Below are 24,138 nucleotides of genomic sequence, written 5' to 3'. Positions count from 1 at the left end.
TCCAATTAAAACTTTACACTTGCACTAGGACATGAATGGACACATCCTCTGTATAGAATGGTGAATATGGTCGTAAAAAGTAGAGAAATGGTAAACAGAAAAAAATAAAAGTACTGGAACACCGCTGCCGACCGTTCCCGCTCACTTCAATCACTGTGGGTTGTGAATATTTGACGAGAATTACATAGAGAAGAGAGAGCATCAGCACCACCTCCTCAACCCTGTCCCCTGCACAGGGGAGATTTAGGGTGCTCACAAACCCAAATATTTTTTAAAATATTGGGGGCAGATGGTGTATTTCACATCACAGTTTACCCAAGAAAAGAAAGTGGATGAAAAACCACAGGATTTAGAAGCAGTTTTGAAATTGAATGCATTAGACATTCAGCAGTTCTGAGGTTAGAAATGCTGCATTCCAAGAAAGAATTTCCTAACCACATGTAGGCCGGCAGGAACCAAAATACAGCTTAAATTGGCCGGTAGTGACCAAAAACACAGGTAGGCCAGCAGGGATCAAAATACAGCTTAAATAGGCCGGTAGTGACCAAAAACACAGGTAGGCCAGCAGGGATCAAAATACAGCTTAAATAGGCCGGCAGTAACCCAAAATACAGGTAGGCTGGCAGGGATCAAAATACAAGTTAAATAGGCCAGTAGTGACCAAAAACACAGTAGGACGATAGGCATCAAAATACAGGTTAAATAGGCCGGTAGTTACCAAAAACACTGGTAGACCGGCAGGGATCAAACTACAGGTTAAATAGGCCGGCAGTGGCAAAAAACACAGGTATGCTGGCAGGGATCAAAATACAGGTTAAATGGGCGAGTAGTGACCAAAAGGCCAGAATTGCTAAAATAGTTAAGGGGTGGCTACTATATCCCAGGCTTTATAGTATTCATCTTGATTTCTTTTTATTGCAGTTCATGGTAAGAGGGCGTGTCTAGCTTATGACTAGCCCTGTTTTAGCACCCAAAAGGAAGAACTATAACTATTGAAGTAATTACTTAAGGGGCACCCATTTATAATACTGTGTGTCTTTCACCCTGTAGAGCTGAATGTAACAAGAGTTGCCCCTGGGCCGCTGTAGCGACATAAATCCTTTGGACAAGCCTCCCCAGAAAGGGTTTTAGGAAGATTGGTGACCCGACCCGCATGGGCACATTCTGCTTCTGTGAAATGGGCACTTACCCATAGGTAAGATCTTGAGCCTTGTATGTGAAATGTAGGTGGATGAAGATTCATAGTAATTCTAAGAATGATAATGAAAGATGCATTCTTATAAGATAAGAGTACCTTAACAAAGAAAAATTAATGATACATTTTGGAACAGACGGAATAACCAGTTTCTGGTAGTTTTGTGGTCTCTAAACCTTGCCAAATGGTATTAAAATAGCAGGATAATTCTGGCATGAGGAAAATGGCAATTTTAACTAGTACCTCCGTCTGCATTTGACTTACAGGTTTCGGTGAAGAAAAACTGATTTACCAGTAACTAGTCCATAATAGGACATATAACCCGATGTATGTCTGTTGGCACTAGTGTTCCAGGTAAAAAGACAGGGGCTCCACTTGGACAACTAGCTAGTGTCCCGAACATACAAGCAAAATTGCTGATGTTTTGTTTTTTCTTGTTTCTATCAACAGTCACGTCTCCAGACAAGTGAATGTGTCTTCATTGAAAGAAGCTTTTGTAGTTTTTTTAAAAACTCATTTGTGATGACTACTCCTGAAGAAAGTCCCAGAGTTTTCAAGAGGGCTGAAACATGTTGAGTGTGTAACTTGGAGTTGTAACCAAGTGTACTATTCAATTTGAAAATGTATATTTCATTGATAGAAATTAAGAGACGGATCTATCCCCTCATGATTTGTCATAAACAATTGATGCATGTTTACTTTTTATGTTTGGTCATTAGCATATTCAAATATGCTTGTTTTAGGGTCGTTTTATGTAATTTACTGTATTGTAGTCTCTAGCTCATGAGATTTTTATCTTGTATTGAATTATAATAAAATTATTTTGTATTGATTATTTATCACTGATTGGTTAATGTGATTTGTAGCGATGCTCTAGAGTAAGTGACTGTTGAAGAAACTCTTTCTCTACCTTTTAATTACTGATTAGTCTCACCTTCCCGAAATTAGGGTAGAGGACCATTTTTGTTAAAAGTTGCTATTTGGGCTTTCCCAAACCCTTGTTTGAGTATATATCATATCGTATCATATCATTAGAAGTGAAATTGAAACACTCTCGAGGCAGCGAAAAAGTCAGCAAGTTATAGAGACATAAAGCCTTCGTGATATACTAGTTAATTTGTTGAATCCCAGTGGAATGAATGAAGCGTTGGATTTTACATGATATTTGTAAATTTCCCATTGTGAAACAATGGCAGGTTATTATCCTATGAGATCGTAGTACAGTATTTTACAATAACATTCAGTAGTTTGTTTTTTGGTTTGATTGACGTTACATCAGCTTGTTTCTTAAAGCAACTTCCTTCCAGTTAATGAAGGACATTGATCAAACAGGGAAAGAGTGGGACATCAACTACATGGTGAGAGAAGAGGTATTACCACTGTACTGCACTGGGCAGATACATTGTGAGAACGTTAGAGTTTTGATGATTGATATTCTTTTATCATTGTATATAATACAACCCAAAGAAGTGTTAAACGTGGAAAGTAATGGGTATGGACCTTCTAAGAGTTGTGGTTCATGGAGTTATTATTTGAAGATGTAAAGTCACTATGTGATGATCTAAGAATAATAATTCATTTGAGACAGGATTAACCCATGAATGCAATACCATTAAATATTGTTTTAAAATCAATTACCAACTAGTTTGACGATTAGTGCAGACCCAGAGTCCATTATTTGATTGACTCCCACAAAATGAATGCAAATCTTGAAAAGAGCAAGGTCTGGACACTCTATCCAGGTTGATCTCTCAGAAACCGTCCATCCTATGACCCCTCTTGGTGACGCGGCCTTGACGCTTGATGTAGTGATCACAATGAAGGGACATGAGTGAGGGGCCTATGAGTCCATTAGTCATTACATTGATTGCGTTCTTCAGGTGCAGAAAAGTTCATCAATAAAGGATATTTAAAAAAATCCAGTATGTCCACTATTTCACTGAAATGTATTTTGTTAGGGCTACCACCTACAAACGGGAGTGGTTTCCATCCCCTAAACACCAAGAATGAAGGAAACAAACTGGAAGCCCTCAGGCCAGACAGGAAGCCCAACCTCAAAAAGCAAGCCTTTGGACTTGCCTATGCACCCAGTCACAGGAAGCACTTCTGAGTGGTGTAGCCCCCTCTGATTGATTGCATATGGGTAATGCACAGTGCCGCACCCTCACTTGCCTCCAGGTGCAGGCAGCAAATCCTTTCATACAAGCAGCATCCAGACAGAGTACAAATCACCTCAACTAAACTCAATTACTTGTACACAAAAGGGTTACAGAACTGCCACAATCCAACACCCATGCCTGCCACCGGCATTGTAATTTTTTGCACCAAATGTTCGCAAGCTAGATGAGGTTTTATCACCTTCCCCTAGTCCTTTCACTATAGGATACCAGAGACCTTCTAGTCCAGTCTGCCCTAAGGTACTATTTCACAGAATGAAAAGGTGGCAGCAGGCCACTAAAGGTTCAGGTAGTGCAGATAAAAGATACAAGAATTGCCCACTAGGAGTTTGACATAAGATTCAGAATTACAGAAGGGGGCACATGTCCCCTTCTTTTACACAACAGCGCACAGGCTACAATGCAAATGGTGCAGTTGCACCAGTCACACAGGTTTACTAAAAGGGGTCCTTTATGTTTTGATAAACCAAGAATGCATGGCTGCGTTGGAGGTCATCCAGTGGCCATGCTGGAGGGCTTGGCTGCTCTCCTCAAAAAGGAAGGTAAAACAGGGACAAGCCTTGTTTATCATTCATGTGTTGATGGTGGAATGTGTAGCACTGTGTTACTCATGAGTGGATAATATACTTCATTACAAATTAACTGGTATCTATTAATTCATGCAAGGTTTTGTAACTGGTTTCTCTAGAGGTCATTTAATTGTTGGCACTTGTTTTCATTTAGTTGCAGAGCAGAACTATTTCCAATCTTCTAATACCAATAGTATTTTACCCACAATGTTTCTCATAAACCCCTTCTCCTTTGCCATACACCGTCACGCTCTACTTATTATAGCATGTTTTTCTTTCGGTAGCATTCACATTTGCCTCTTCGCTTTCTTTTTGTTCTAGGTTTACGTGTCTAATATCTGAAAAACCCTGTCTTGGCTTCAGAACATTACATCTTTCTATCAGAAACTGTCTTACCTCCTTGTTTAGCGCTAACTGTTCTGTACTATTGGTGATCATGTTACTTATGTATCCCTGTTCCTTTGAGTGGGTGCTGCTATACTAGCCTGCAGTGAAGACTGCTCATTATGGCTAAGCACCATTCGCAGTACAGCTGACTGTCTCAATTCCAACTTCTTGCCTAATGTCATTTCTTAGGCAATTCTGTCCAGGTTTCGGTACAGTTCCAAAGGTACAGAAATGTGCAATTTCTACATCTTCTTGGCTACACTTAAGGGGCATGGACAGAGAAGGTACAACACGATGTAGGAGTCAGCGACACTGACTTGGGCCGCCTCCTCAAGCAAGCGGCCGCAATGGAAAAGCATTAATTTATTTCCTTTGAAAAAGATGCTTCATAGAACCAGGGTGTTGACAATGGAAAGTGACTTTGAACCCATTTGTTTCAGGGAACAATTCTGCTATGAGTTCTGACAGATGAATCTGCTCTTATCTCAAAGTCCTTCATAGACAGTGCTAGATTGAATGCCTGTAAATTGGGAGTCACTTTAGCCATTTGGACATTTAGGATCAAGCAAAGACTGCAGGAACGTGTGTTGATGCTGGCTCTGTTGCCGCCCTACAAAATTCCATAATCCCTTTTCCAGAAGGCATGGTGTGCATATTTTGCCTCATTGCATACATCATCCTGGTGCACATTGCTAATGATGGATTCATCCAGGCTTGGACAGCCCCAAAAGACATTAGGGTAAGGCCTGAAGGGACAGCATGACATAATAGTATGGGCCAGTTTTTGGGGTGAAAGTGGGTCAGTTTCATGAGTTAATGCACTGTGCAGCTGGTAGTTTTCACCAAAGATACTTCCCAAACGTGCTTTACAATGCACATTTTGCAACAGATATTGTACACAAATGCCACTTAGATAATGATCAATAAGTTTTCCACAGAAGGCAATGAATTATCATTAGAGATGGTTGGCCACTTTCTTTTAATTGGTGGAAGGATCTAATCAATGTCCCAGTCTGACACAAGATTCATCATTTTAATTTGGGAAGAGAACATATCCACTGAGCAGTAGTCAAGAATTCCAGAAGAATGGGTATAAGTTAGTAGTGTCCAATGCTTAAGCTCAAACCCTTAGGAGCAAATAAAGACCAATGCATCTTCTGCCAGCTAGCCAGGTACGAAGATTGTGTCAATTCAGTTCCTGATCATCCACATTGCCTATTTTTTATATCCAGCCTCTTTGTATCATTTCTTTTCTTAACAGCGGTGGTGTTTTAGTGTTCTTACTGTGTTATCAAAGAGAGTTAATTTTATATAGATTTGTTTGGACATTCATCTTATTTAGTGGGGGTGGACCTTTAATTACCTTAACCCCAACCAGGCCCACCACTTAAGAAGTGAGTACACAGTTGTACATAAAGCAAGTTTATTGTACAAAAGCTCCGGGAAGTGGCTAGATGGTGTTGCACGACCAAACTAACCCAAGTATCAACTATACAACATCAGTTGGCAGTTTATATACTTTTTTGCAACAATTTAAAACACTCCCAGAAACATGTAATACTCTTCACCCACCAAATATGATTGCACAAAACCTCTTCAAAGAAATCCCATCTTTCCCTAATTTTTCCATTTTCATTGGTCAGGTTTATCTTCATTATAATCTTCAGCTCATATTTTAAAAACAACTCTTTTTGGGATTGGTTGTTCTAGGTCCTGACATTGGTGCATGGTTTAAACATTAGTATTGAAAATATAATTAATTGCTAGCAATAACAGGCATACAACCTTTAACTTTAAGTAACATTGGGCATGGTCTCGCTGACCTATTTTAGCAAATAGAGGAATGTCTACTTAACCATTAATTTCCTTGAACTATAGATAGCCATCTCCATTCCACAGACTTCTGGCGCTTTTAAAAGACCTTCTAAGTTATGCAGCTACATACAACCTCAGATGACCGAACAAATGACTAATCCCCTCTAAAGGTTTTAATACAAAAGGCAAGATGACATCTGTCCCCTTGCAACTTTTCCAATCTACAAGGCTCCCACTTTATCGCACAATTGAAACTCCTAAATAGCTTTAGGCATTTAGCTTATCCTGTGTTTTACTACTGACCAGAATAAACAAGAAAACTATTTTGGTCACGCTCTGAAACATCAGGAGATTAAATGTACTATATATAAGTTCAGACCATGAAATCATGGCTATTTCTGTAGATGCTGACCGCAAAAGGTTGAGATTGCTCATTTACCTGCCTCTGTCATCTGAAAACCTGTTTAGAAGTCAAAGTGCATTTTGCAAGAGAGCCCTAACCACTATGTTCTGATTCATTGTAAAAAAGGCATTTATATTGAGATTCACACATTTCTCATGTATTTATATTAAGGTACATGTATGTTTTTACATTTGATAGATTTGCTACGTTATCTTTCTGCATGCATGCAAGCAAATATTGTCTCAGTTCTGAACAAAAAGTAAACCATGCTCAGTTTGCTGCACCCCGGTCATCAATATGGTGCTTGCAGCATGAATTCCTCATAATAGAAGGGACCCTCCTGGACCACCACAACATTAGCAATTACTGTTGTTTTGTTGTTGGGAAGTTTTCCTCTGCATACCTACCCATCTGTAGAATATAGCTTGTCTCGGTCAGTGATATTTAAGGGGAAGAAGTTATCGTTTTGAGTAGAGCACCTCTAGGCTGAATTGTGGCACAGGTTTTAGTTTAGTTCATAGAAGCCTGTGCACCTCCTTGTACTTCTGTCCAGCAGGGGTTTCATCACAGTAACATTATTTACATTTTGCTGAAATACTTATATCCCATTTTTGTAGAGCATTACAAGAGGACATGTACCTTGTGGCCCATCCTTTTTTTTAATATCACGTTTTATTACTTTTAGTAACAATGTACAACATACAAAATACAAACCCCCATCCCTCCCTCCAACCACTCAGCCCCCTGCCCCTCCTGCCGCCTTGTCAGGACCGTAAAGTCTGCTGTTCTGCTACATTTGTTTCTGCAGCTGTATGACCAAATGCTACATTATTGGATACACTCCCTTGCACCCTCCCATTTCAACACATTGTTTCTCAGTCCACACCCTCTTCCCACTTCCCCCAGATCCTGGCAGCTTTGGCTGGGCACCCCCCTGCGGTATATATTCTGTGTTCTTTCGCTGCGCAGACGTCCATTTCGGCGGACGATTGGGCTAGGGTTGGACAATCCAGGGCCCCCCATTTTTGTGCTATATCACGCTCTATTAAACCCATTTCATTAGACAGGAAGATTCCTTCCCACTTATTCAAGTCGTTTTCATGTGGCCCATTCTTTTTAATGTATTGCTGAAGATTCTGGTCTAGAGCCCTCCAGTCTCTTGCAGGATTCCTCAAATGCATGTTTCCAGAGCAATTAGGCTTTCACGTATTAACAAAGATGATCTGTTCTTTTCCTCTGTGCATGAATTGTCATGTTATAGCACTCAAATACGCTCTTTTTGCATTTTTGAATACCACAACTAGGCAAGTGGGATACACACTCTAAAAGTGTCAAATTACATTGTAACTGTGATCATGAAGACAACTACTGCTGCACTGTGAAATTGGATTATTCCTTGAAAGAACGTATACTTTTTTTAAGGAATTGTGTGAAGACTGAAATTCTTTCAGACAAGTTCCATAAAAAGCATAAATATTGTCTTTGTAACTTTTTTTCCAAAGAAAATAGTGATTTTGTGTATATTGTACACTGACTGTTAAATCATAATTCCAGCTGAAGTATCAAGACCGAAGGCCTTTTTACTGAAGCTCCAGATCAAAAAAATATTGTTATGTGCCCAAGATCACATTCTATGCTCATGATCTTAGCTAAAATCTTAACACAATGAATTACCTCCACTACACAGTCACTGGAATCTAAATCAAGATTCTTCTAATTAAAAAATTGTGATAAATCAAGTACCACAGTGATTGATGTAGGCATGTTCTGAGGCTGCGATTATACCTTTCATGCTAGGATACACCTCTTTGACAGTCATACAGCTTCTCAGCACGCACACTGCAGAGATCATCCTTACATAGATGACCACCATTATTATGTGGTGGCACTTAATTGTCTGATATAGGATATTCTATCCTCTTACTCATGCTTGTTCTGATAACAACCCGAGTTGGGTGGTTTAGAAAATTGGTTAGTCTTAATGCTCTATAAGATCTGATCTTCTACAGCAACACAGTTCAGTTATTCTCAACTGAGCGAGTCTAGCAACCCCTGGCTCACTTTTTACTACTTTGGCTCAGATAAAGGGAGAACTCTTTTACAGATATTGGGCCTGATCATGATTTGGCGGTATTACCGCTGGCGGTATTAGCCTTACCACCGAACTCCCCGGCGCTAATAGCGCCAGATCACGAGTTTGGCGGTAATGTAATTCCCCATTCCCCATAGAGCCCATTCGGGAATGCCCCATTCCCCATTGGGCTCAATGGGGAAAATTTGCGCTCTTACCGATGGTGGATTTCCCGCCGGCGGTAATAGCGCGAATATTCGCCGGATTTCCCCCCAGCCAAGAGCTGGGGCGAAATCCGCCGAAGTCCTCATTTGGCAGACCCTTAAATCTGGTGGTAATAGTGCGACCGCCGGATTTAAGGGTTACCACCAAAGTCGTGATGAGTCCCCTTGAGTAATGCAGAACCCACAGTGCGTAGTGTTAAACAGCCACAAGGCAAAGAACGTAAGGCCTAGCTGCATCAGTTTTACAGAAAGAAAAAATACCACATTAAATAGTATCTAAAACTTTAAACAGAAATCCTTTTCACTGGAAATCTTTTCATTCATTGAAGGACAAATTAAGGGAAATACAGCAAATTAGAGCTTGTTTGGGGGCTAGTGTTAGTATTATCAGTAAATTGGATTTATGATTAGGTTTAGGATTATATTCTGGAGTAGGTTTGAGGTTAGGGTTCGGCTTATGTTAATGTTGTATTTAGAGTTGATATTTATGGCTATAATAGGGGTTACTGTAAGGGTTACAGCTCGGTTACAGTTAGGTTTGGGGTTAGTCTTACTGTAAGAGTTGACGATACAGTTAATTGTGAGGTTAGGATTACGGTTGAGGTTAGGATTGGGGTAATATATGCGGTTACTGTTGGGGAAGTTTGCGTGCAGAGAAAAAGGAGATTTCCCTTCATTTGTGGCACCTCCTTGGTTTAATTTGGCAGCTGGTGGTGAATAACGCTTTATATTCCTTTTTTTAGCCTGTTTCTTATTGTAAGTATAATCTTTTATAAAGGTATAAGGAGTTAATTTTTTCTCTAAAATTATTTACTTTTATAATTGTTTCTTTTGTTTTTTTTCTGTTTTTTGACATGAATTTTTCAAAGTATTTATTTTGTACAAGTGGCCACGACTGCAGTATTTATAAAATTGTAGATTGAATTGTTGGCCGGTGAGTCCTGCGGTTAAAGTTTTCCTTGGTGTTAAATGCTTTATGAAATCCGATTGTCTGAGTGAATCACAGGCTATCACCACAGGGAGTCGCTGAGCACATGAAGAATGATCCAGCATCAGGCAGCGCGTTCGGACCAAAGAAGAGTCTAACACCGTCCACCTAACTGGGGAAATTGGGGAGCTTCGCCATGTCTTTCTCTGATGAGCTGCAGATGCAGTTCAAGTAGGTACTGGTGCAGCGGTATCCTTGTCGATGATGTAATGTCCTTACCTGGGCTCGTCAAGATTTTAATGATACACGACTCACTTGTTAGGAAAATGCTCCTTACAGGAGGCCAACACTTCTTAGAGGCTAAAGGAAATTACAAAGTCCTTGGAGACAAGTTATGGTAACTCTTGGTGAGTGGCCCAACCTGTGAGGTCATGGGTAAGGTGATGAAGAGAAATGTTCCCAGGTTTTGTTCTTGGTGAGTGAACTGGAAGACACTAATTTTTCAGAGAAATGTTTACTTTACACTTTGTAGTTAAATTACATGTACGCACATTTACATAAAAAAACAACACTGTTCCTGTTCCAACGCTGTTACTGTCGAGTCAGCTCTCTGACTGATTTTCTAAAAAGGCATCTCAAGATACCCACGTGTTCTCGTCTCTTCATGTTCAGATTGCAAGTTCTTCTCCTCATCTGGATTTTCCTGCTTGGCCCCACAATTACCCACAGCTGCAATAATGAGACTTCCAAGCACTAGTTTTCTTTTCTTAGAGACAGGAGTCTCCTGGTTTCTAACTACAAGCAGTGTCCTCTAGAGCCTGGTAACTAGGGGATTTGTTGGGAAGCGGACATCACAATGCTGCTGTGTTATAAACAGAAATACTCGCTTGTGAAAGGCTTGACCCTGAAGTTAGCAAGGGGATGCATGTCACAATATGGCTTTTTTCTTTTACAGAGAATGTGCTCATTTGATTTGACGGAAGTTGAAGCCCTTTACTTGATCATTGGAAAATCCCTGCAAAGGACATAACAGACTTTTTAGTAGAAGAATACATGAAAATCGTATTGAAGATTTGTTTACTTCCTGTTTAGATTCTCCGGTCTGATTTAGTGATGCTGCAGTTTACATTAAAGAAGTCGGAGTGAAGTAGAGAGTCTGGTGTGTCGCCGCTAATACGCGCCTGCACTGTGTGGACCCAAGAGAACATTTTAGAACTATTTCCTGCATTTCGTTCTGACTCGTCTTTCTTTTGGACTTCGTTTGGCCACTGCTTCTGTTGACTCGCTGAGTCTGTTCTTTGTGGCTGCTTCCAGACACTCCCCCTCCTGCCAACGCTTGCTCTAATACCATTCCCATAGCAGAGTGAGGTAGAGTGTCTGGTGTCCGGTGTCCGATGGAAGAGGACATGCTGTTAAGTAGTTCCAAACAACTGTCTACGCTGGAAGGTGGAAATGCGGCCTCAACACGTCATTTACCTCCTGCTTGGCCCCATAAAGACTGGTCAATGCCATTGAACAAGCTGAGGGTGAGTGACTTCAAAGTGCCATCTGTGAAATCTTCCACTAATTTGTCTCATACTTCTGTTCACTCGCCCACTCTGCACCTCACGGACATCTCACAGGGTGCTACATTTACCAGCTCACATCCTGGGGCATTAATTGTGTCACCTTCTTTCTTAGCTCCTCTTAAAAAATTTTGAAATTAGGAGCATAACATGTGACCGGGAACCATGGATGTTGTCACGGCCATGGAAGGGTCAACTAAGCTCACTGAACATTTCCCAGAGCAACACGTTTCATCAACTAATGCCTCAAATGCTGAAATCAACACCTCTACTTGGGAAAATAATATGCAACCTGGGCCGTCCCTTCCTCAGGCGCTACCAGTGATTGAAGACCCAATGAGGACCTTGGACTTTCCCATCTAGGACGTTGCTGCCCTGTCTCGCTACGGGCCCACTAACAATTGTTAGGGCTTTAGTTCATTTGTGCCCTCTAACTAACATTGACTCTAGCTTATGTTCACCACAGTTGTGTTTGGATTCGCCTTCTAGTGACCCGGAAGTTCATGTGTCTGAGTCCACTTCGCCAGCGGTTTCATCCTCTGTCGAGGCGACGCAGACCTTACTTAATGGGGCCATGTCAGAGGACTTGGGGCAAGGGCAGGTTAACGTGGAACTTGATCTTCATGGATTAACACCCGGGCAAACACCAGTGGGAAAGTCTCTTAGAACCAAACCCATTTTAGATGATCAAGTGTCTGTACCTAAGAAATCTGGCGATCAGGTTTCCATCCCCAAAGCCAAACATCCCTGGGCTCCAGGGTAAAATCTTCGGCAGCTCTGTCTCTACCCTCAGTGAAAGGCCAACGGCACATATTTTCCACAAATTGACAAAAAATGGTGCTGGCTCAGGGGCCTCAGTGCACTCTATGTTTAAAAAGAAAAACCTTCCTCAGCCCCCTGCCACCTTGAGGGGTGATCTCTCGGACGCTGACAATTTAGAGGAGTGGAATCTTGGATTTGGCCCCCCGCGAGGTGGAGCAACCTCTTCGTCCATCGGTGGCGCGGGCTGCCATTGATCGTTCCATTCAACTTTCAAGCGCAAGCTCTCTTGCTGGAGCCCCAGTCACACCCTCTTTCAGGGTTGGAATTAAAGGGGCCAGGGCCACCTTCCTCCCTATTGGGCCCTTCCCCCCAGAACGAGCTGCCTCTATTTCACGCACAGCATAAAATTAAACCTATGGGTGATCCACCATCTGGGGCTGCTAGACCAGGCTCTACTCCCGGAAGGCCAGAGAGCTAAGCTACTTCCCTGCACGACGATGGATTGTTGGCTTCGGGGCTGGGTGACTGCTTAAAAACTTCATCAGCCTCTTCTCAGAGCCCCCTTCCTGGTCCACAGATTGTCGACCTTGAGTTGAGCCAGTCGCCTCATGTGCCTAACATCTTGAACCCTCAGCCGGATTCGCAACAACCAAGGATGGAGCCCAGGAAGGAGAAAATTCACCTTTTTTCAATAATGTCAACACTCACCACCGCCTTGGACCCGTTCACCAAACTGTATGAGCAACTGAAAGGCACGGCCAAGGATCGTACAACTCTATTGGCCATTGCTCCACACCAAACGTATTTTTCTGGAAGGTTTCATGATGGCAAGCAGCGATATATTGGCCGGGTCAAAATCTCTGTGTGAGCAGGTGTCCCCTCAGGCGAATGTTTCGAGGTCCACAGTTTCTAAATCAGTCCAGACATCTAACGTCTCCTTGGCAGTTGACTTAACGATGGAAGGCCGGGACTACCGGTCGCATTCACACAATATGACAAACCAAGCTGGAAGGTCGGCTCACTGCTCCAGTAATGAAAATTTGCTTCATGGTACCATCTCATTTGGGGCAGAGGCAGATCCTCCAGGTGGCGGGCCTTTCCTATCTTCATCCCTCCTAGGCCCCCGGTGGTGGGGCCATTGCCTAAAACATCTAACAAACTTCGCCCCGCAATTCAAATTGTATCTCAGAAAACTGCGCTACCGGGCTGGACAGACACCCCTAAGCCCGCCCACGAAAGTTGTCTACGGTACCTGGCCTCCACGGCTCGTCGTTTGGAAGTGCAGCTATAAATAAAACTCGACCGGCCCCTCCAGTGACGAGATCAGTATCGGAGCCCCTGAGTCCGACCCAACTGGCCTTACTGGATTCATCCACCTATTCATTGGACGATCCCGAGGCCAGTATAAGATCGGAGAAGGCGGAGATGTTGTTGGGTGCCGGCAAAAGTCAAAGTCCTTTAGTGGGAGAGTTGTGGGAGTTGGGTCCCGGCTCACCCATTTTTCAGACATTAGATGTAAAACGCCAGCATGTTCATTCAAGCATTCACCGCCTAACCTCAAGAGTCCCGGGAGGCTAGCTCAGCGGCAACATGCGTGCCTTGGAAGCAAGACGACACGAAGCAACACAGGTTCGATCCCTGGGTCCGCGCTTAGAAACCTCTGGGTGTTTAAGCGCATTATAAATACGCAACTAAGACAAAAAAAACAATTACGCAGTTAAAGAACAAACAATTCCTGTAACAGCGCCTCGATGCCTGCGGGCTGTGTGAGCGCTTTAGAAATGCAAATAAGTAAATAAGAGCAGTTGCCTGGTACTTATCCATTTCTCAAGAATCAGCATCTCTACCCACCTAAAGAAGAAGCAGACGTTTGGACGTGTGTGCAGCCTCATCTTTCACTCATGAGACCTTATGGCCCCAGCTCTGGAAATCTAGGGAATAAAATAATTCACACACGGTCCTTCAAACTGGAAAAAATTCTGGACAGAAAAAATAGGACCATCCTGAATCAAAGGATTATCATGGATCTTTTGCACTCAATCCCGAGCTTGAGATCCTTGCGTTGATACGACTGGGAATTGATTGATTTCTGTGAAGACAACTGTCTTGATGCTGTTTTTCTCCATATCACCTCTCCAGTGGTAAAAAACATGCTGATGGAGGCCGCTGTGGCCCTGTGTCAGTGGACGTTGACCACCCCAGCAGGGAGACACAAGCACCTCAGGCTACCTTGCCGAAGTATCAATCTAACTGGAACAGAGGTAGAGGGTCGGGGGGATTTTCCGCAGGAAGAGCCTACCCATCTACAAGCTAGACCGGACCTCACCCATGCTCATGCTTTGCCAGTTGGAGCAGGACTGATGTAAGGCTCTCTGAAGAGAAAAGTAACCTATAAAGTTCTGTATAAAGTATAAAGTTCCGAGTGGGTAGAGTTCCATCTGGCCTGCTTGATGAAATATCTGTGTCAGTAGAAGCTGCTTCATCCATTCGCCTGGTCAAATGTAATTCTTCATCAGCGAGTCCAAGAAAACCAGCACGGTTCAACAAAGACTGGTTGTGGCTCTCAAGGGCTGTAGCAGCTAATAGATCTATGTAGCCACTCAAGGTTAACACCCATGAGCCGCCCGAGCAATCCCCATTGCTATTCCTACCTTGAAAAGAAAGGCAAAATTTATCTCATGGAATACTAAGGGGTTTTCCCACCTTATTGTTCCATCGGACATTCATTTGGTTGACTTTGACCTGATCTGCTTACAGGAAACCTGGTTGAGGAGAACCCGGGCATGGATGGATTTGAAGTCTCCATTAATCCTGCAAAAAAAGAGATCATGGGTCACCCTTACGCTGGTCTCTTGACGGCAGTGAGAGCGGGTAGCCCTTTCAACCTAATAAACTCAGAAAATAAGAACTTGCTCACCCAAGTATCTAGTATTGGTTGGGGAAACCATGGCCCTCAGAGAGCTGTTAAAAGCATTACATTCATCAGACTGATTCATGTTTATTGGAATCCTGCATGCATTGGTGTTGAAGAGTTCACAGACCAAATTGCTGAAATTCTGGACGATAACTCAGGGCAACGTGGTTCAGCTCACGTAATTTTATATGGGGACCTTAATATTCCAGATTTAGCGATAGTGGTGCAAGATTCCAGCTGGAACTTGGATGATCCTCGCTCTATCAGACGTCAACTTTTGTGCAATCTAATGGATGCCTATGATATGCACATTTTGAACGGCAATTGTTTGGGAGACAAGACAGCACAGCCAACGTGGGAGAACCTGGGGACGACTTCTATCATAGACTATATATATGTTTCTAAAAGCTTGCTGCCTCTAATCGAGCGTTTTCAAAACATCAAAACTATACACGGCGACCACCATTTGCTTCAACTGAGTGGTCTCCCACAGATTGTCCGGTTCGTGAGTATTTTTCAACAGCCCTCGTTACCTGTAACAAAGGTCGTCGTCTGAATCTTGCTCCCCCAGAGATCAACCTGCTTTCAGTTGAATTTTCTCGCTTAGGAGCAACTGTAAATTATACCCCCATCTTGGAGCAATTTCACCATGACTCACGGAGGGGTGGTACAGTTCATAACTTTAAGCACGCATTTGACCCTGAACTAGTTTCATGAAGGAAAGCGGCAAGACAAACTGCCCGAAGAGCTATAAAATCAGGTCTCGTAGAGGATGCCTTAGCAGCAAAAACCACCAAACTTCATTATAAGAATGGGCTACGTGACTCTAGACTCCTGCGCCTCCAACGTGATGCTGAGACTATGTTATCAGCCCTGGGAAGAAGAGATCCAAATAGATGTTGGTCTTTGATTAAGATGGATGATTGCGCTTTGAAAGCAGACCAAACTAATCCGATTGGAGAAAACACCTGGGCCTCACATTTTGGCAAACTATACACTGCTCCAGATGGGCTGGTTAATTCATTTAACAGCAATGATGATACGGATCCGTGGGTCGTTCCGTCCTGCCCAGTGAAACTTACCCAAAGAATAATGAAGTTGAAAAACTCTAGAGCTCCAGGGCCCGACGGCTTGTCAAACGTAATGTTGAAGGCGTTCCCAGAGGACTGGGCTGCATTCATCTCACGCTTGTTCAAGCAAATAGCGCTGTCCCACCTTTTGCCCTCCTCATGGACGAAAGCAATAGTGGTCCCCATTCACAAGAAGGGGGACTGGAGCAAGTCTAAGAATTTTCAGCCTATTTCCTTGCTCGACCTGATTGGCAAGTTGTTCAGTTCAATCCTGCTGGAGCAGTTGACTGGGTGGTGCAGAGAATCGGGGTCTATTGACATTCCGCAAACTGGTTTTGTTAAGGGCCTTGGCACCTCTATCAACATTCTTCTTCAGATTCTTAAGGGTAGTCAGAGCCCCACCAAACCTACGATCCACATGTCGTTTGTGGACGTAGTGCAGGCCTTTGACCAGATTGTTCGTGGCAAACTATGGTCTAAACTAAATTCAAAGAAGTGTCCAACATCCATACTCTACCCCACTAGAGCTATGCACACTAAGACATCTCTGCGAGTGAGGCTTAATAAAGCCGGTTTACTCTCAGATGAAATAAGAACTTTTCGTGGAGTGATGCAGGGCTGCCCTCTGGTCCGGGCCTTTTCAACTTTTTCCTGAACCTTTTGCAGACATGCAAGCATATTCACTGAAGGTTGGGGGAGTTAATCTTCCACGGCTCCTCTACGCCGATGATGTCGTGCTGATGGACCAAACCCCTTTTGGCCTCCAACGACAAGTCGACACCTTGCATCGTTACATCAGCAACAACTATTTGGAGATCAACAGTGGGAAGACTAAAATCTTGACATTTGGCCTCAGCACAAAGGGATCAAACCGTCATACATGGTTCATAGATGGGGAAAAAAATCGAAAAGGTTCAGTACTTAGGAGTGCGGCTGAGCAACTCCGCTACAGAAGCCCCTATGTCTGCTCACCTGCAAAATAGAATGAAATTGCTCTTGAGTCAAGCATCAGCAGTCAATAGGAAGTTTGGACGTTTCTCGTTAACTCTGTTACTGAAGTTTTACAAGGCCAAAGTTGTACCAGCTCTAACATACAAGGCAGAGCCCTGGTGAAACTGCCGGATCACCTCTGGAACCACCTTAAAAGGGTGTTCTGGAAAAAGGTCTTGAGCGTTCCGCCTTCTATACCAATGGCCTTGGTCCGACGAGAGTAGGGTCTCAACTCTCTGAAGTATAGTGAGCTGGAATAGCCTGGCCTTGTTCAGAAAATGTCATGAGCAGTCTCGGCCTGCAGTTGTTGATTTGGTCTACAGAGAACCAGAATGGCTCAAACCGAACACTGGTGAAATGGTCTGCGGCATCCTTGTCCTTGTTGGATCAAATTGGTAGCTTTCTGGATCAACGTCTGGCCGACCCTGAGAGAGTAAAGAGGAAAGCCCTGGATCAAAACTTTAGATGAGGCTACAGGGTGTAAGCTAGTGGCAGACTTTCCTGCCGAATTCTGTATTCGAAACACGCCCTGTGCTTATTTGAAACTCTCCCTGGACAAAAGAGCCAGGGATTTCTTTTTGCGAACAAGATTGAACTTACATCCAACGAATCAAATCAGAGCAATCAGAGGCCAGGTGGATGACAACTCTTGTCGGTATTGCCAGGATCGGTGACACCGGAGTCTCATTTCCATTTGAAATTTGAGTCTGTTCAAAGTTCAGCACTCTAAACACTTTTGATCTTTTTTCTCGGACTTCATTCTGATGGAGGAGAAAGTATCGTGGTCTTGTTTAATGTCAGGTCAAAAAATATCTCATGTTTTAGCATTAATGATATTTTTGTTGGAGGTCCTGCTGGAGAGTGCTCTGTCTAGAAAACTTTAATTTTATTGTTAATTTTGTTGTTTCTGTCTTTTTTTCTTTTTCACTTGTAAACTGGAATGGTATTATTTGATTTTTAATTAGTATTGCAAAAAATAAATAAAAATGTTTAGGCAATTTTTATGCAAATACAAAATTAAAATTAAAATGAAAGAAGTCATTCAGTATATCCTTGTTCAAAATGTCTGCTTCATGTAGTGCCCTGTATTACTTTTGCTTCAGTATTTTAAATGTCTTTGCTTACTAGATGTTGGAGTAGTTAGTGCCTTCGTCCTCCAGTATAAAGGTGAAACAGGGGCATGTTTTCCATTCACATGGCTATTGTGGAATGTTTGGCACTCTGCATTATTGTGTAACCATTTACTTTATTACAAATTAACCATGTGTGATTCTTACACACATTGTAGGTTCGCCTAATGGCATTGCCAATTGGCCACAACCATTTCCATTCATCAACTGCTTTACTACCCACCGTGTTTCTTTCCCCAAACACTGCTCTTTTCAAACACAATTATTCTGATTCCTCTTCTGTTTCTAAATGTTTGTATTGCACCCTCCAGCCTTTCTTTATTTTGTGTTTTTACATCGATAGTTTGCTTGTTTAAATTTTTTTTTTTAAACAGTGGAACATTATATTTGGATGTTTATCTTTTTTTTCTTTTTCGCTATGTGTAATGTAAGTAATGTAAACAGATTTATAAAGCGCCAACTATGGCCCAAAGGCATCAAGGCGCTGGGAGAACAACAGAGAGATCACATGTATAATAAATAGTGATAAGCCCAGACAACCTATTGAAAAAGATGAGTTTTTAAAGCTTTTCGGAAGCTGAGATGGTCACTAATCTCCCACAGCAGCCCAGGAAGAGAATTCCACATCTCCGGAGTCAAGCCCACGAAGTGCATGGATGTATATCCCTGTGCACCCACTCTCAGCTGATCTCTCAGCTGACAACCCCAATCAGTGTTTCCATTGTCCATTGCCCTTTATTTTGTGTTCATGGTTGTTTTTGGGCTGTGGGGAGTGTTATAAAGTTTATTTATAGATAGTCGTTGTTCAGTGTTCATAGAGATGCTCTTGAGTGGTATCATTACTTACTTCACTGTATAAAGGATGTATTTCTCTATTCTATGGAATTCTGTGTAATGTTTCAATTGTAAATTTGCCTTAATGCACTCGTGACACCATCTATTTTGAATATTGTTAATTTCGGGAGTGTCATTTATTTGCTTATGATAGTTTTAGGGTGAAACCATTATTTTTGACCTATTAAGTGATAGCTTTTTCAACAAGTATTGGTTATTTTGCATCCAATCCAATCTGATTTGTTAGTTCTAGTCATTGCTTCTCCTCACCTCCACCTTTGGCCCCGTTTTTCTTTCTTCTTCCTCCATAGACTAAATGTTTGCTACCCTGGGCAAGGGCACAATAGCTGTTATATTGGACAAGGTACTGGTGCCGTAACACTACTATGGTGGAGCTTGGAACATCATACCATGTTACAACATGAACGCGAGCCCCCACAACACATGCCGTCGTCGTGTGCACACTCCCTTCCCTTGGTCTGTGGCACTTGCACCCTATTTCCACTTCCTCCTATCTTCATTCTGCTTCTCCTTCCTCTAAAACTAAGTTCTGGATAAACTGGGCAGGGGCACAAAACACTAACCTCCAGAAAAACCTAAGTACTCTGAGACCTCAGTTTGGTGCAGTATAAGAAACTATGAACATAACACAAGCCACCTGCCTGGCAGTATGTGTCTCCATGCTCTCTTTCTGTTCATACTTCGCAACACCTGCCATTTCATGCAGAACTGGCCAGCTACCGGGCATTTCGACAGTTAGCCGTCCGCACCTTATCAGTGCAGGTTAACCTCCCGATTGACAGGACATAACATCCTGAAATGAAAAGGCTGCCCTTTGCTTCTTGGCTGGAGGCAGATGTTGCATTTGGGATGTGGGTCTATGAGTGGTTGGTGGTGGGAGGTGGAGGAGAGAGGGCATTAAACCTATGTCTGCTTTCTACCTCCACCAAAGAGCAGAGGTGTGTGTGCTTCCCCTGGCACTCGCTGGAAACCCCTTAATGCTAAAAGCCACGGCAACCCCATTAGACCAAGGGATAGTGCCCTCAGCTTTGTTGTGCACTTTGAGGAATTCACAGTCCACCTTTCATCTTTCCTGATCCTATCTCATTGACCTTCCTGTGTATGTCCCGCTTCAGTGTTTCAGCGCTACACTGCTCAGAAGCTGGGGGGTCCATGGGGATTCATTATGGACCTGTGGCTCTGGGAGGGGGTTTGGAATGTCCTGGTGACACTGGGGTGACGACAAGAAACATCATAGAATTCTGGCCCCTGCTTCAATCGCCTGACAAATGTCGCCATTCATTGCCTTGATGGGCAAACATCCCAGCAGGCCCACTTAGCACTGAACCGGAACAAATTAGACACTGACATAATGCCTGCCAACATAGCAAGAAAGTTATAATGAAAGCTTGGGGTCCTCACGCTTCAGGCCATCCTTTCTCTGTACCCAAGGTTCAGGCCTCCCATAACCCTTAGCACTTTCATTATGGTAATGATTGAGGCCTTTTGCCTGGCACCTGCATCCTTCTGCCAATTTCCATATCCTTATTGTACACAGTGTACAATGTACGAGAGAGGGAGAGAGAGAGAGAGAGAACGCGAGGGTGATTGGATCGGAATAAAATCTTAGTAACATACATGATTAACGCATAAAACACTATACAATGATATTTGAGAGCTTCAACAATGAGCGCCTCACTATAAGCGACATAAACTGATATGGAATGACTCCTAAAAAGTGTGATTCGGTTACATTATTCAAAAAGTGCATTACAAGCTGAGTAACAGAACATCAATAGCACATGCAACTCTACAAGATTACATTTTAGAGGGCTAAATGTAGCCCTCCCTCCCACCCGCTACCATATTTGAGTAAGTACACCTTAAAAGTGTTGTTTGGTCAAGTTCAACGTTTTCATTAAAGGTTGAGCAACTTAAGACAACATAACATAACTATTGCATTAAATTTGACAAGATTACATTTTATTGCTCCAAATGTAGTTGCTATAAATGAAATAAACCGGTGAGAATTGACACCGTAAAAGTGTGATTTTTTCAATTGACATTGGCATCACATAAATCACACATAAAATTCTGTAGGATGACATTTTAGGGGTCCAAAAGTAGCCCCTCACCATCAGCAAAGCACACTGCTGAAGGACAACTTAAAAGTGTGATTCAGTGAGCTCCAGCTTGTGAATTAAAAGCTGATTAATACAACATAACATAAAAAGGGTATAGAACTCTTTAAAATAACACTCTAGAGGTTCAAAAGAAGTCACTTACTATCAGCGAAGTATACCGATGACAAAGGATACCTTAAATAATGTGATTTGGTGAAGTGTGAAATTTGCATAACGAACGAGGAAACCGAGTTAAATATAAAAAAGGAGTCAACTTCCTCCACACGGGCCAAACAAACTATATTCTTGTAGAGAATGGGATGCCTAGCCCGAAAACACAAGCCATATTCACATCACATGGCAAGAGTTGTATTGTTGTCACTCTTTCTAGATCAGCGACTGATTTCCATTACACGTGCACCCCTACTCATACAACCCTATTCACTTCACCTCAATCCCAGTGCATCTTCCCAATCCTTATCCTGCCGCACCTCCCTTCCACTTTTTTCGCCCTTCTTCTTTCTTCTTCCTGCGGGAGGGCACACTATCGAGCATTTTCTTGGACCAGGTACTGGCACCCTAAGACTAGTATGGTTCTGATTGCCGCCATGAAAGCTTTAGAACAGATGCTAACATGTATTGTGCTCCTTCTTTCAATGCGTGAGAAAGCAGCGGCCCAGAGCCTGCACTTTTCCGCCTCTGTCGGTTGCTCAAAGAGAGTCAATGTATGTAATAAGTTTGCCTCCATTGCCACACATCATTATACCCGAGTTCCACGTCATACCCGGGGGGGGGGGGGTCATGTGTGGCAGGGGTGTCCCTGGTTCAGGAGTTGATCCTTCAAGAAACTGTTTTGTTCCCGAACCACATTGAAAAGGCGCAGGGCCTCTTATGCAGTGTGGAACAAGGGAGGGTTACACACTGTTGTACTGTGTGGCTCCGCCCTTTATAGGTGCAAGGCCCCCACGTCATATTTTGTGAACGAATTGCAATAGAATGTGCCCAGTATTTTTCTAAATCCGGAGAATGCTCTCTTTATTTGAGTATCGGATGGTCAGTAATGGTGCAAGGTAAATCTTTGCCATGCTAAAGTCACGCCTGCGGGCATCTCTCTAGGAGCATTCCGCAGGGCATGCGCTTGGGGACTGGCAATGCCCTGCCTTCTATTATCCAGCGCAGATGTGGCACCAGAGTGCAGGTGCAGGAAGGACACTGCACTGGTCTACTTTCCATCTGTGCTGCTTTCTGTGATCTCAAAGAAGCTGCACCTTTTCAATCCCGAACACCCACTTACAGATTTACAAGGGTATTGTTTGATTAGCAAATTGGCAAGATAGCTCAGTGGGTTGAGCGCGCGCTGCTGCGATCTGTGTGGTATCTGCAGGTGGCAGGTTCGAATCGCGGCAAGGCCAACTCAGCCTTTCCTCCTTCTGAGGTTGATAAACGAGTACCAACTTCGGTTGGGTGATGTTGTATGTCAATATGTTCTCTGTAAAGTGCTTTGGCGAAAGCGCGCTATATAAATAACACATCATTATCATTAGTTAACTTCATATGTAAATATAGCTTAAGGAAAAAAGTTGTGCATCTGTGTCATAAATAAGAATAAGCAGGCAAGAGCCAGGGAGCTGCCCGCTACTTAAATGGAGACGTGTGCTATCATTTAACAGGTCAAAGGACATCACCTCTGCCCAAAGCTCTCTTAAGGAAAAATGGAGGGTACATTTACCTTTGACCACACGGCTGCCGAGAGCCCCATGACTGGGCTGATTGCCAGGATCACCAGAGTGAGTTTCCAACCTTTTATGAAGCCGATAATAAACCCGGTGAGAAAGGTGGCAAACGATTGGAACAGCATCGCAATTTTATCTCCAATACCTTCGTTAATCTTGGAAATGTCACTGAAAAAAACAATTGAAATGAATTAATCTCTGCATTGTTTTCCAAGCATTTAGTAAACACTTATTGTGGAAATGCGGACACGTAAGCAGCATGGCTCCCCCTTTAGCTTGAGAGGCAGGCGATGCGGCTGGAAGCAGGCCACATTTTGGCGCGCCTGCTCTCTAGTTACCCGGGCCTTGCGTGAGAGAGACACAGATACCACAGGGAAGTCCTGGCAGTTGCCATGGAGGGAGCAATTACTGTTTAATTTTACATTACCCTTTTCCCTAAAGAGGAACTGAAGGTGAAGCGGCGCCGCATGGCAGGATTTTTATGTTCACATCATGCCTAGTTATTAGACAGCCAATACGTTTTACTAGGATTCCCTTTCTAAGAGGCTCGAACTGGCCTATAGGGCAATAGGCTTATGCCATAACCAAAAACACAAAGTGCTAGTGTGGGCAGAGGCGTTGCTAGGGGGTGGGGGGCTATAGCCCCTGGTCTTTTGGTTGTAGCCCCAGATAGAATGCCCCAGGCCCTGTACCGTACAAAGTACGGCACGATGGAGGGCCTGGGGGGTTAGGCGCAGGGTGGGGGACGAAACGGCACGAAAAGCAAGGGGAGGGGCAGCCAGGCGGCGCCCCCACCCCTGGTGCTGACAGGAAACAAGCAACACAACAGGGAAAGGTGCGAAGGAAAAGCAAGAGGGGGGCCAGGGGAAGTCCGGCCCCCAAAGGGACAACAAAGGAGCAGGGGAGTATAAGTAACCCCACAGAAACCAAGAGAAGGACAAACCAGGTAAGGAGCTCACCTCATTCGGGTAAGCTCCTAGGGCCTGGAAAAGGGGGAGAAGGAAACATTTTCGGTTTACTCTTGCGGGTTTATTTTGTTTACCTTTTCACCCTTCGTCGCAGGAGCTGCCAGCTCGATTCATCGTTCGGCGGAACAGCGCAGAGATGGCCTCGTGGGACCGGGAGGAGCGGGCTGCAGAAAGGTACCCGAAGAGCCGGAGAGCTGCGTGGGAAGAGCAGCAGCCGACATGGAGTGACGACCAGGCACCGGCCAGCACACACGGAAGAAGGAACCAGTCCCGGTAGTCA

At 43.4% G+C, this 24,138-nt stretch overlaps 1 protein-coding gene across 3 annotated transcripts in view; it reads right to left on the bottom strand.

Annotated features, from left to right (window-relative positions):
- Positions 1–24,138, bottom strand: part of ABCB1 (ATP binding cassette subfamily B member 1) — a 777,038-nt gene that overhangs the window by 422,123 nt on the left and 330,777 nt on the right. For all 3 annotated transcript variants that reach the window (XM_069648389.1, XM_069648388.1, XM_069648387.1), the window contains exon 7: positions 22,887–23,058. In XM_069648389.1, coding sequence (XP_069504490.1) covers positions 22,887–23,058 — 172 coding nt within the window. The remainder of the gene's footprint in view (positions 1–22,886; positions 23,059–24,138) is intronic.

This window comes from Ambystoma mexicanum, chromosome 2q, assembly GCF_040938575.1.
Source record: "Ambystoma mexicanum isolate Mex_15411 chromosome 2q, UKY_AmexF1_1, whole genome shotgun sequence".
Taxonomy (NCBI): domain Eukaryota; kingdom Metazoa; phylum Chordata; class Amphibia; order Caudata; family Ambystomatidae; genus Ambystoma; species Ambystoma mexicanum.
The sequence above is the reverse complement of the archived record's forward strand: the minus strand, read 5'-3'. Positions and strand labels throughout refer to the sequence as shown.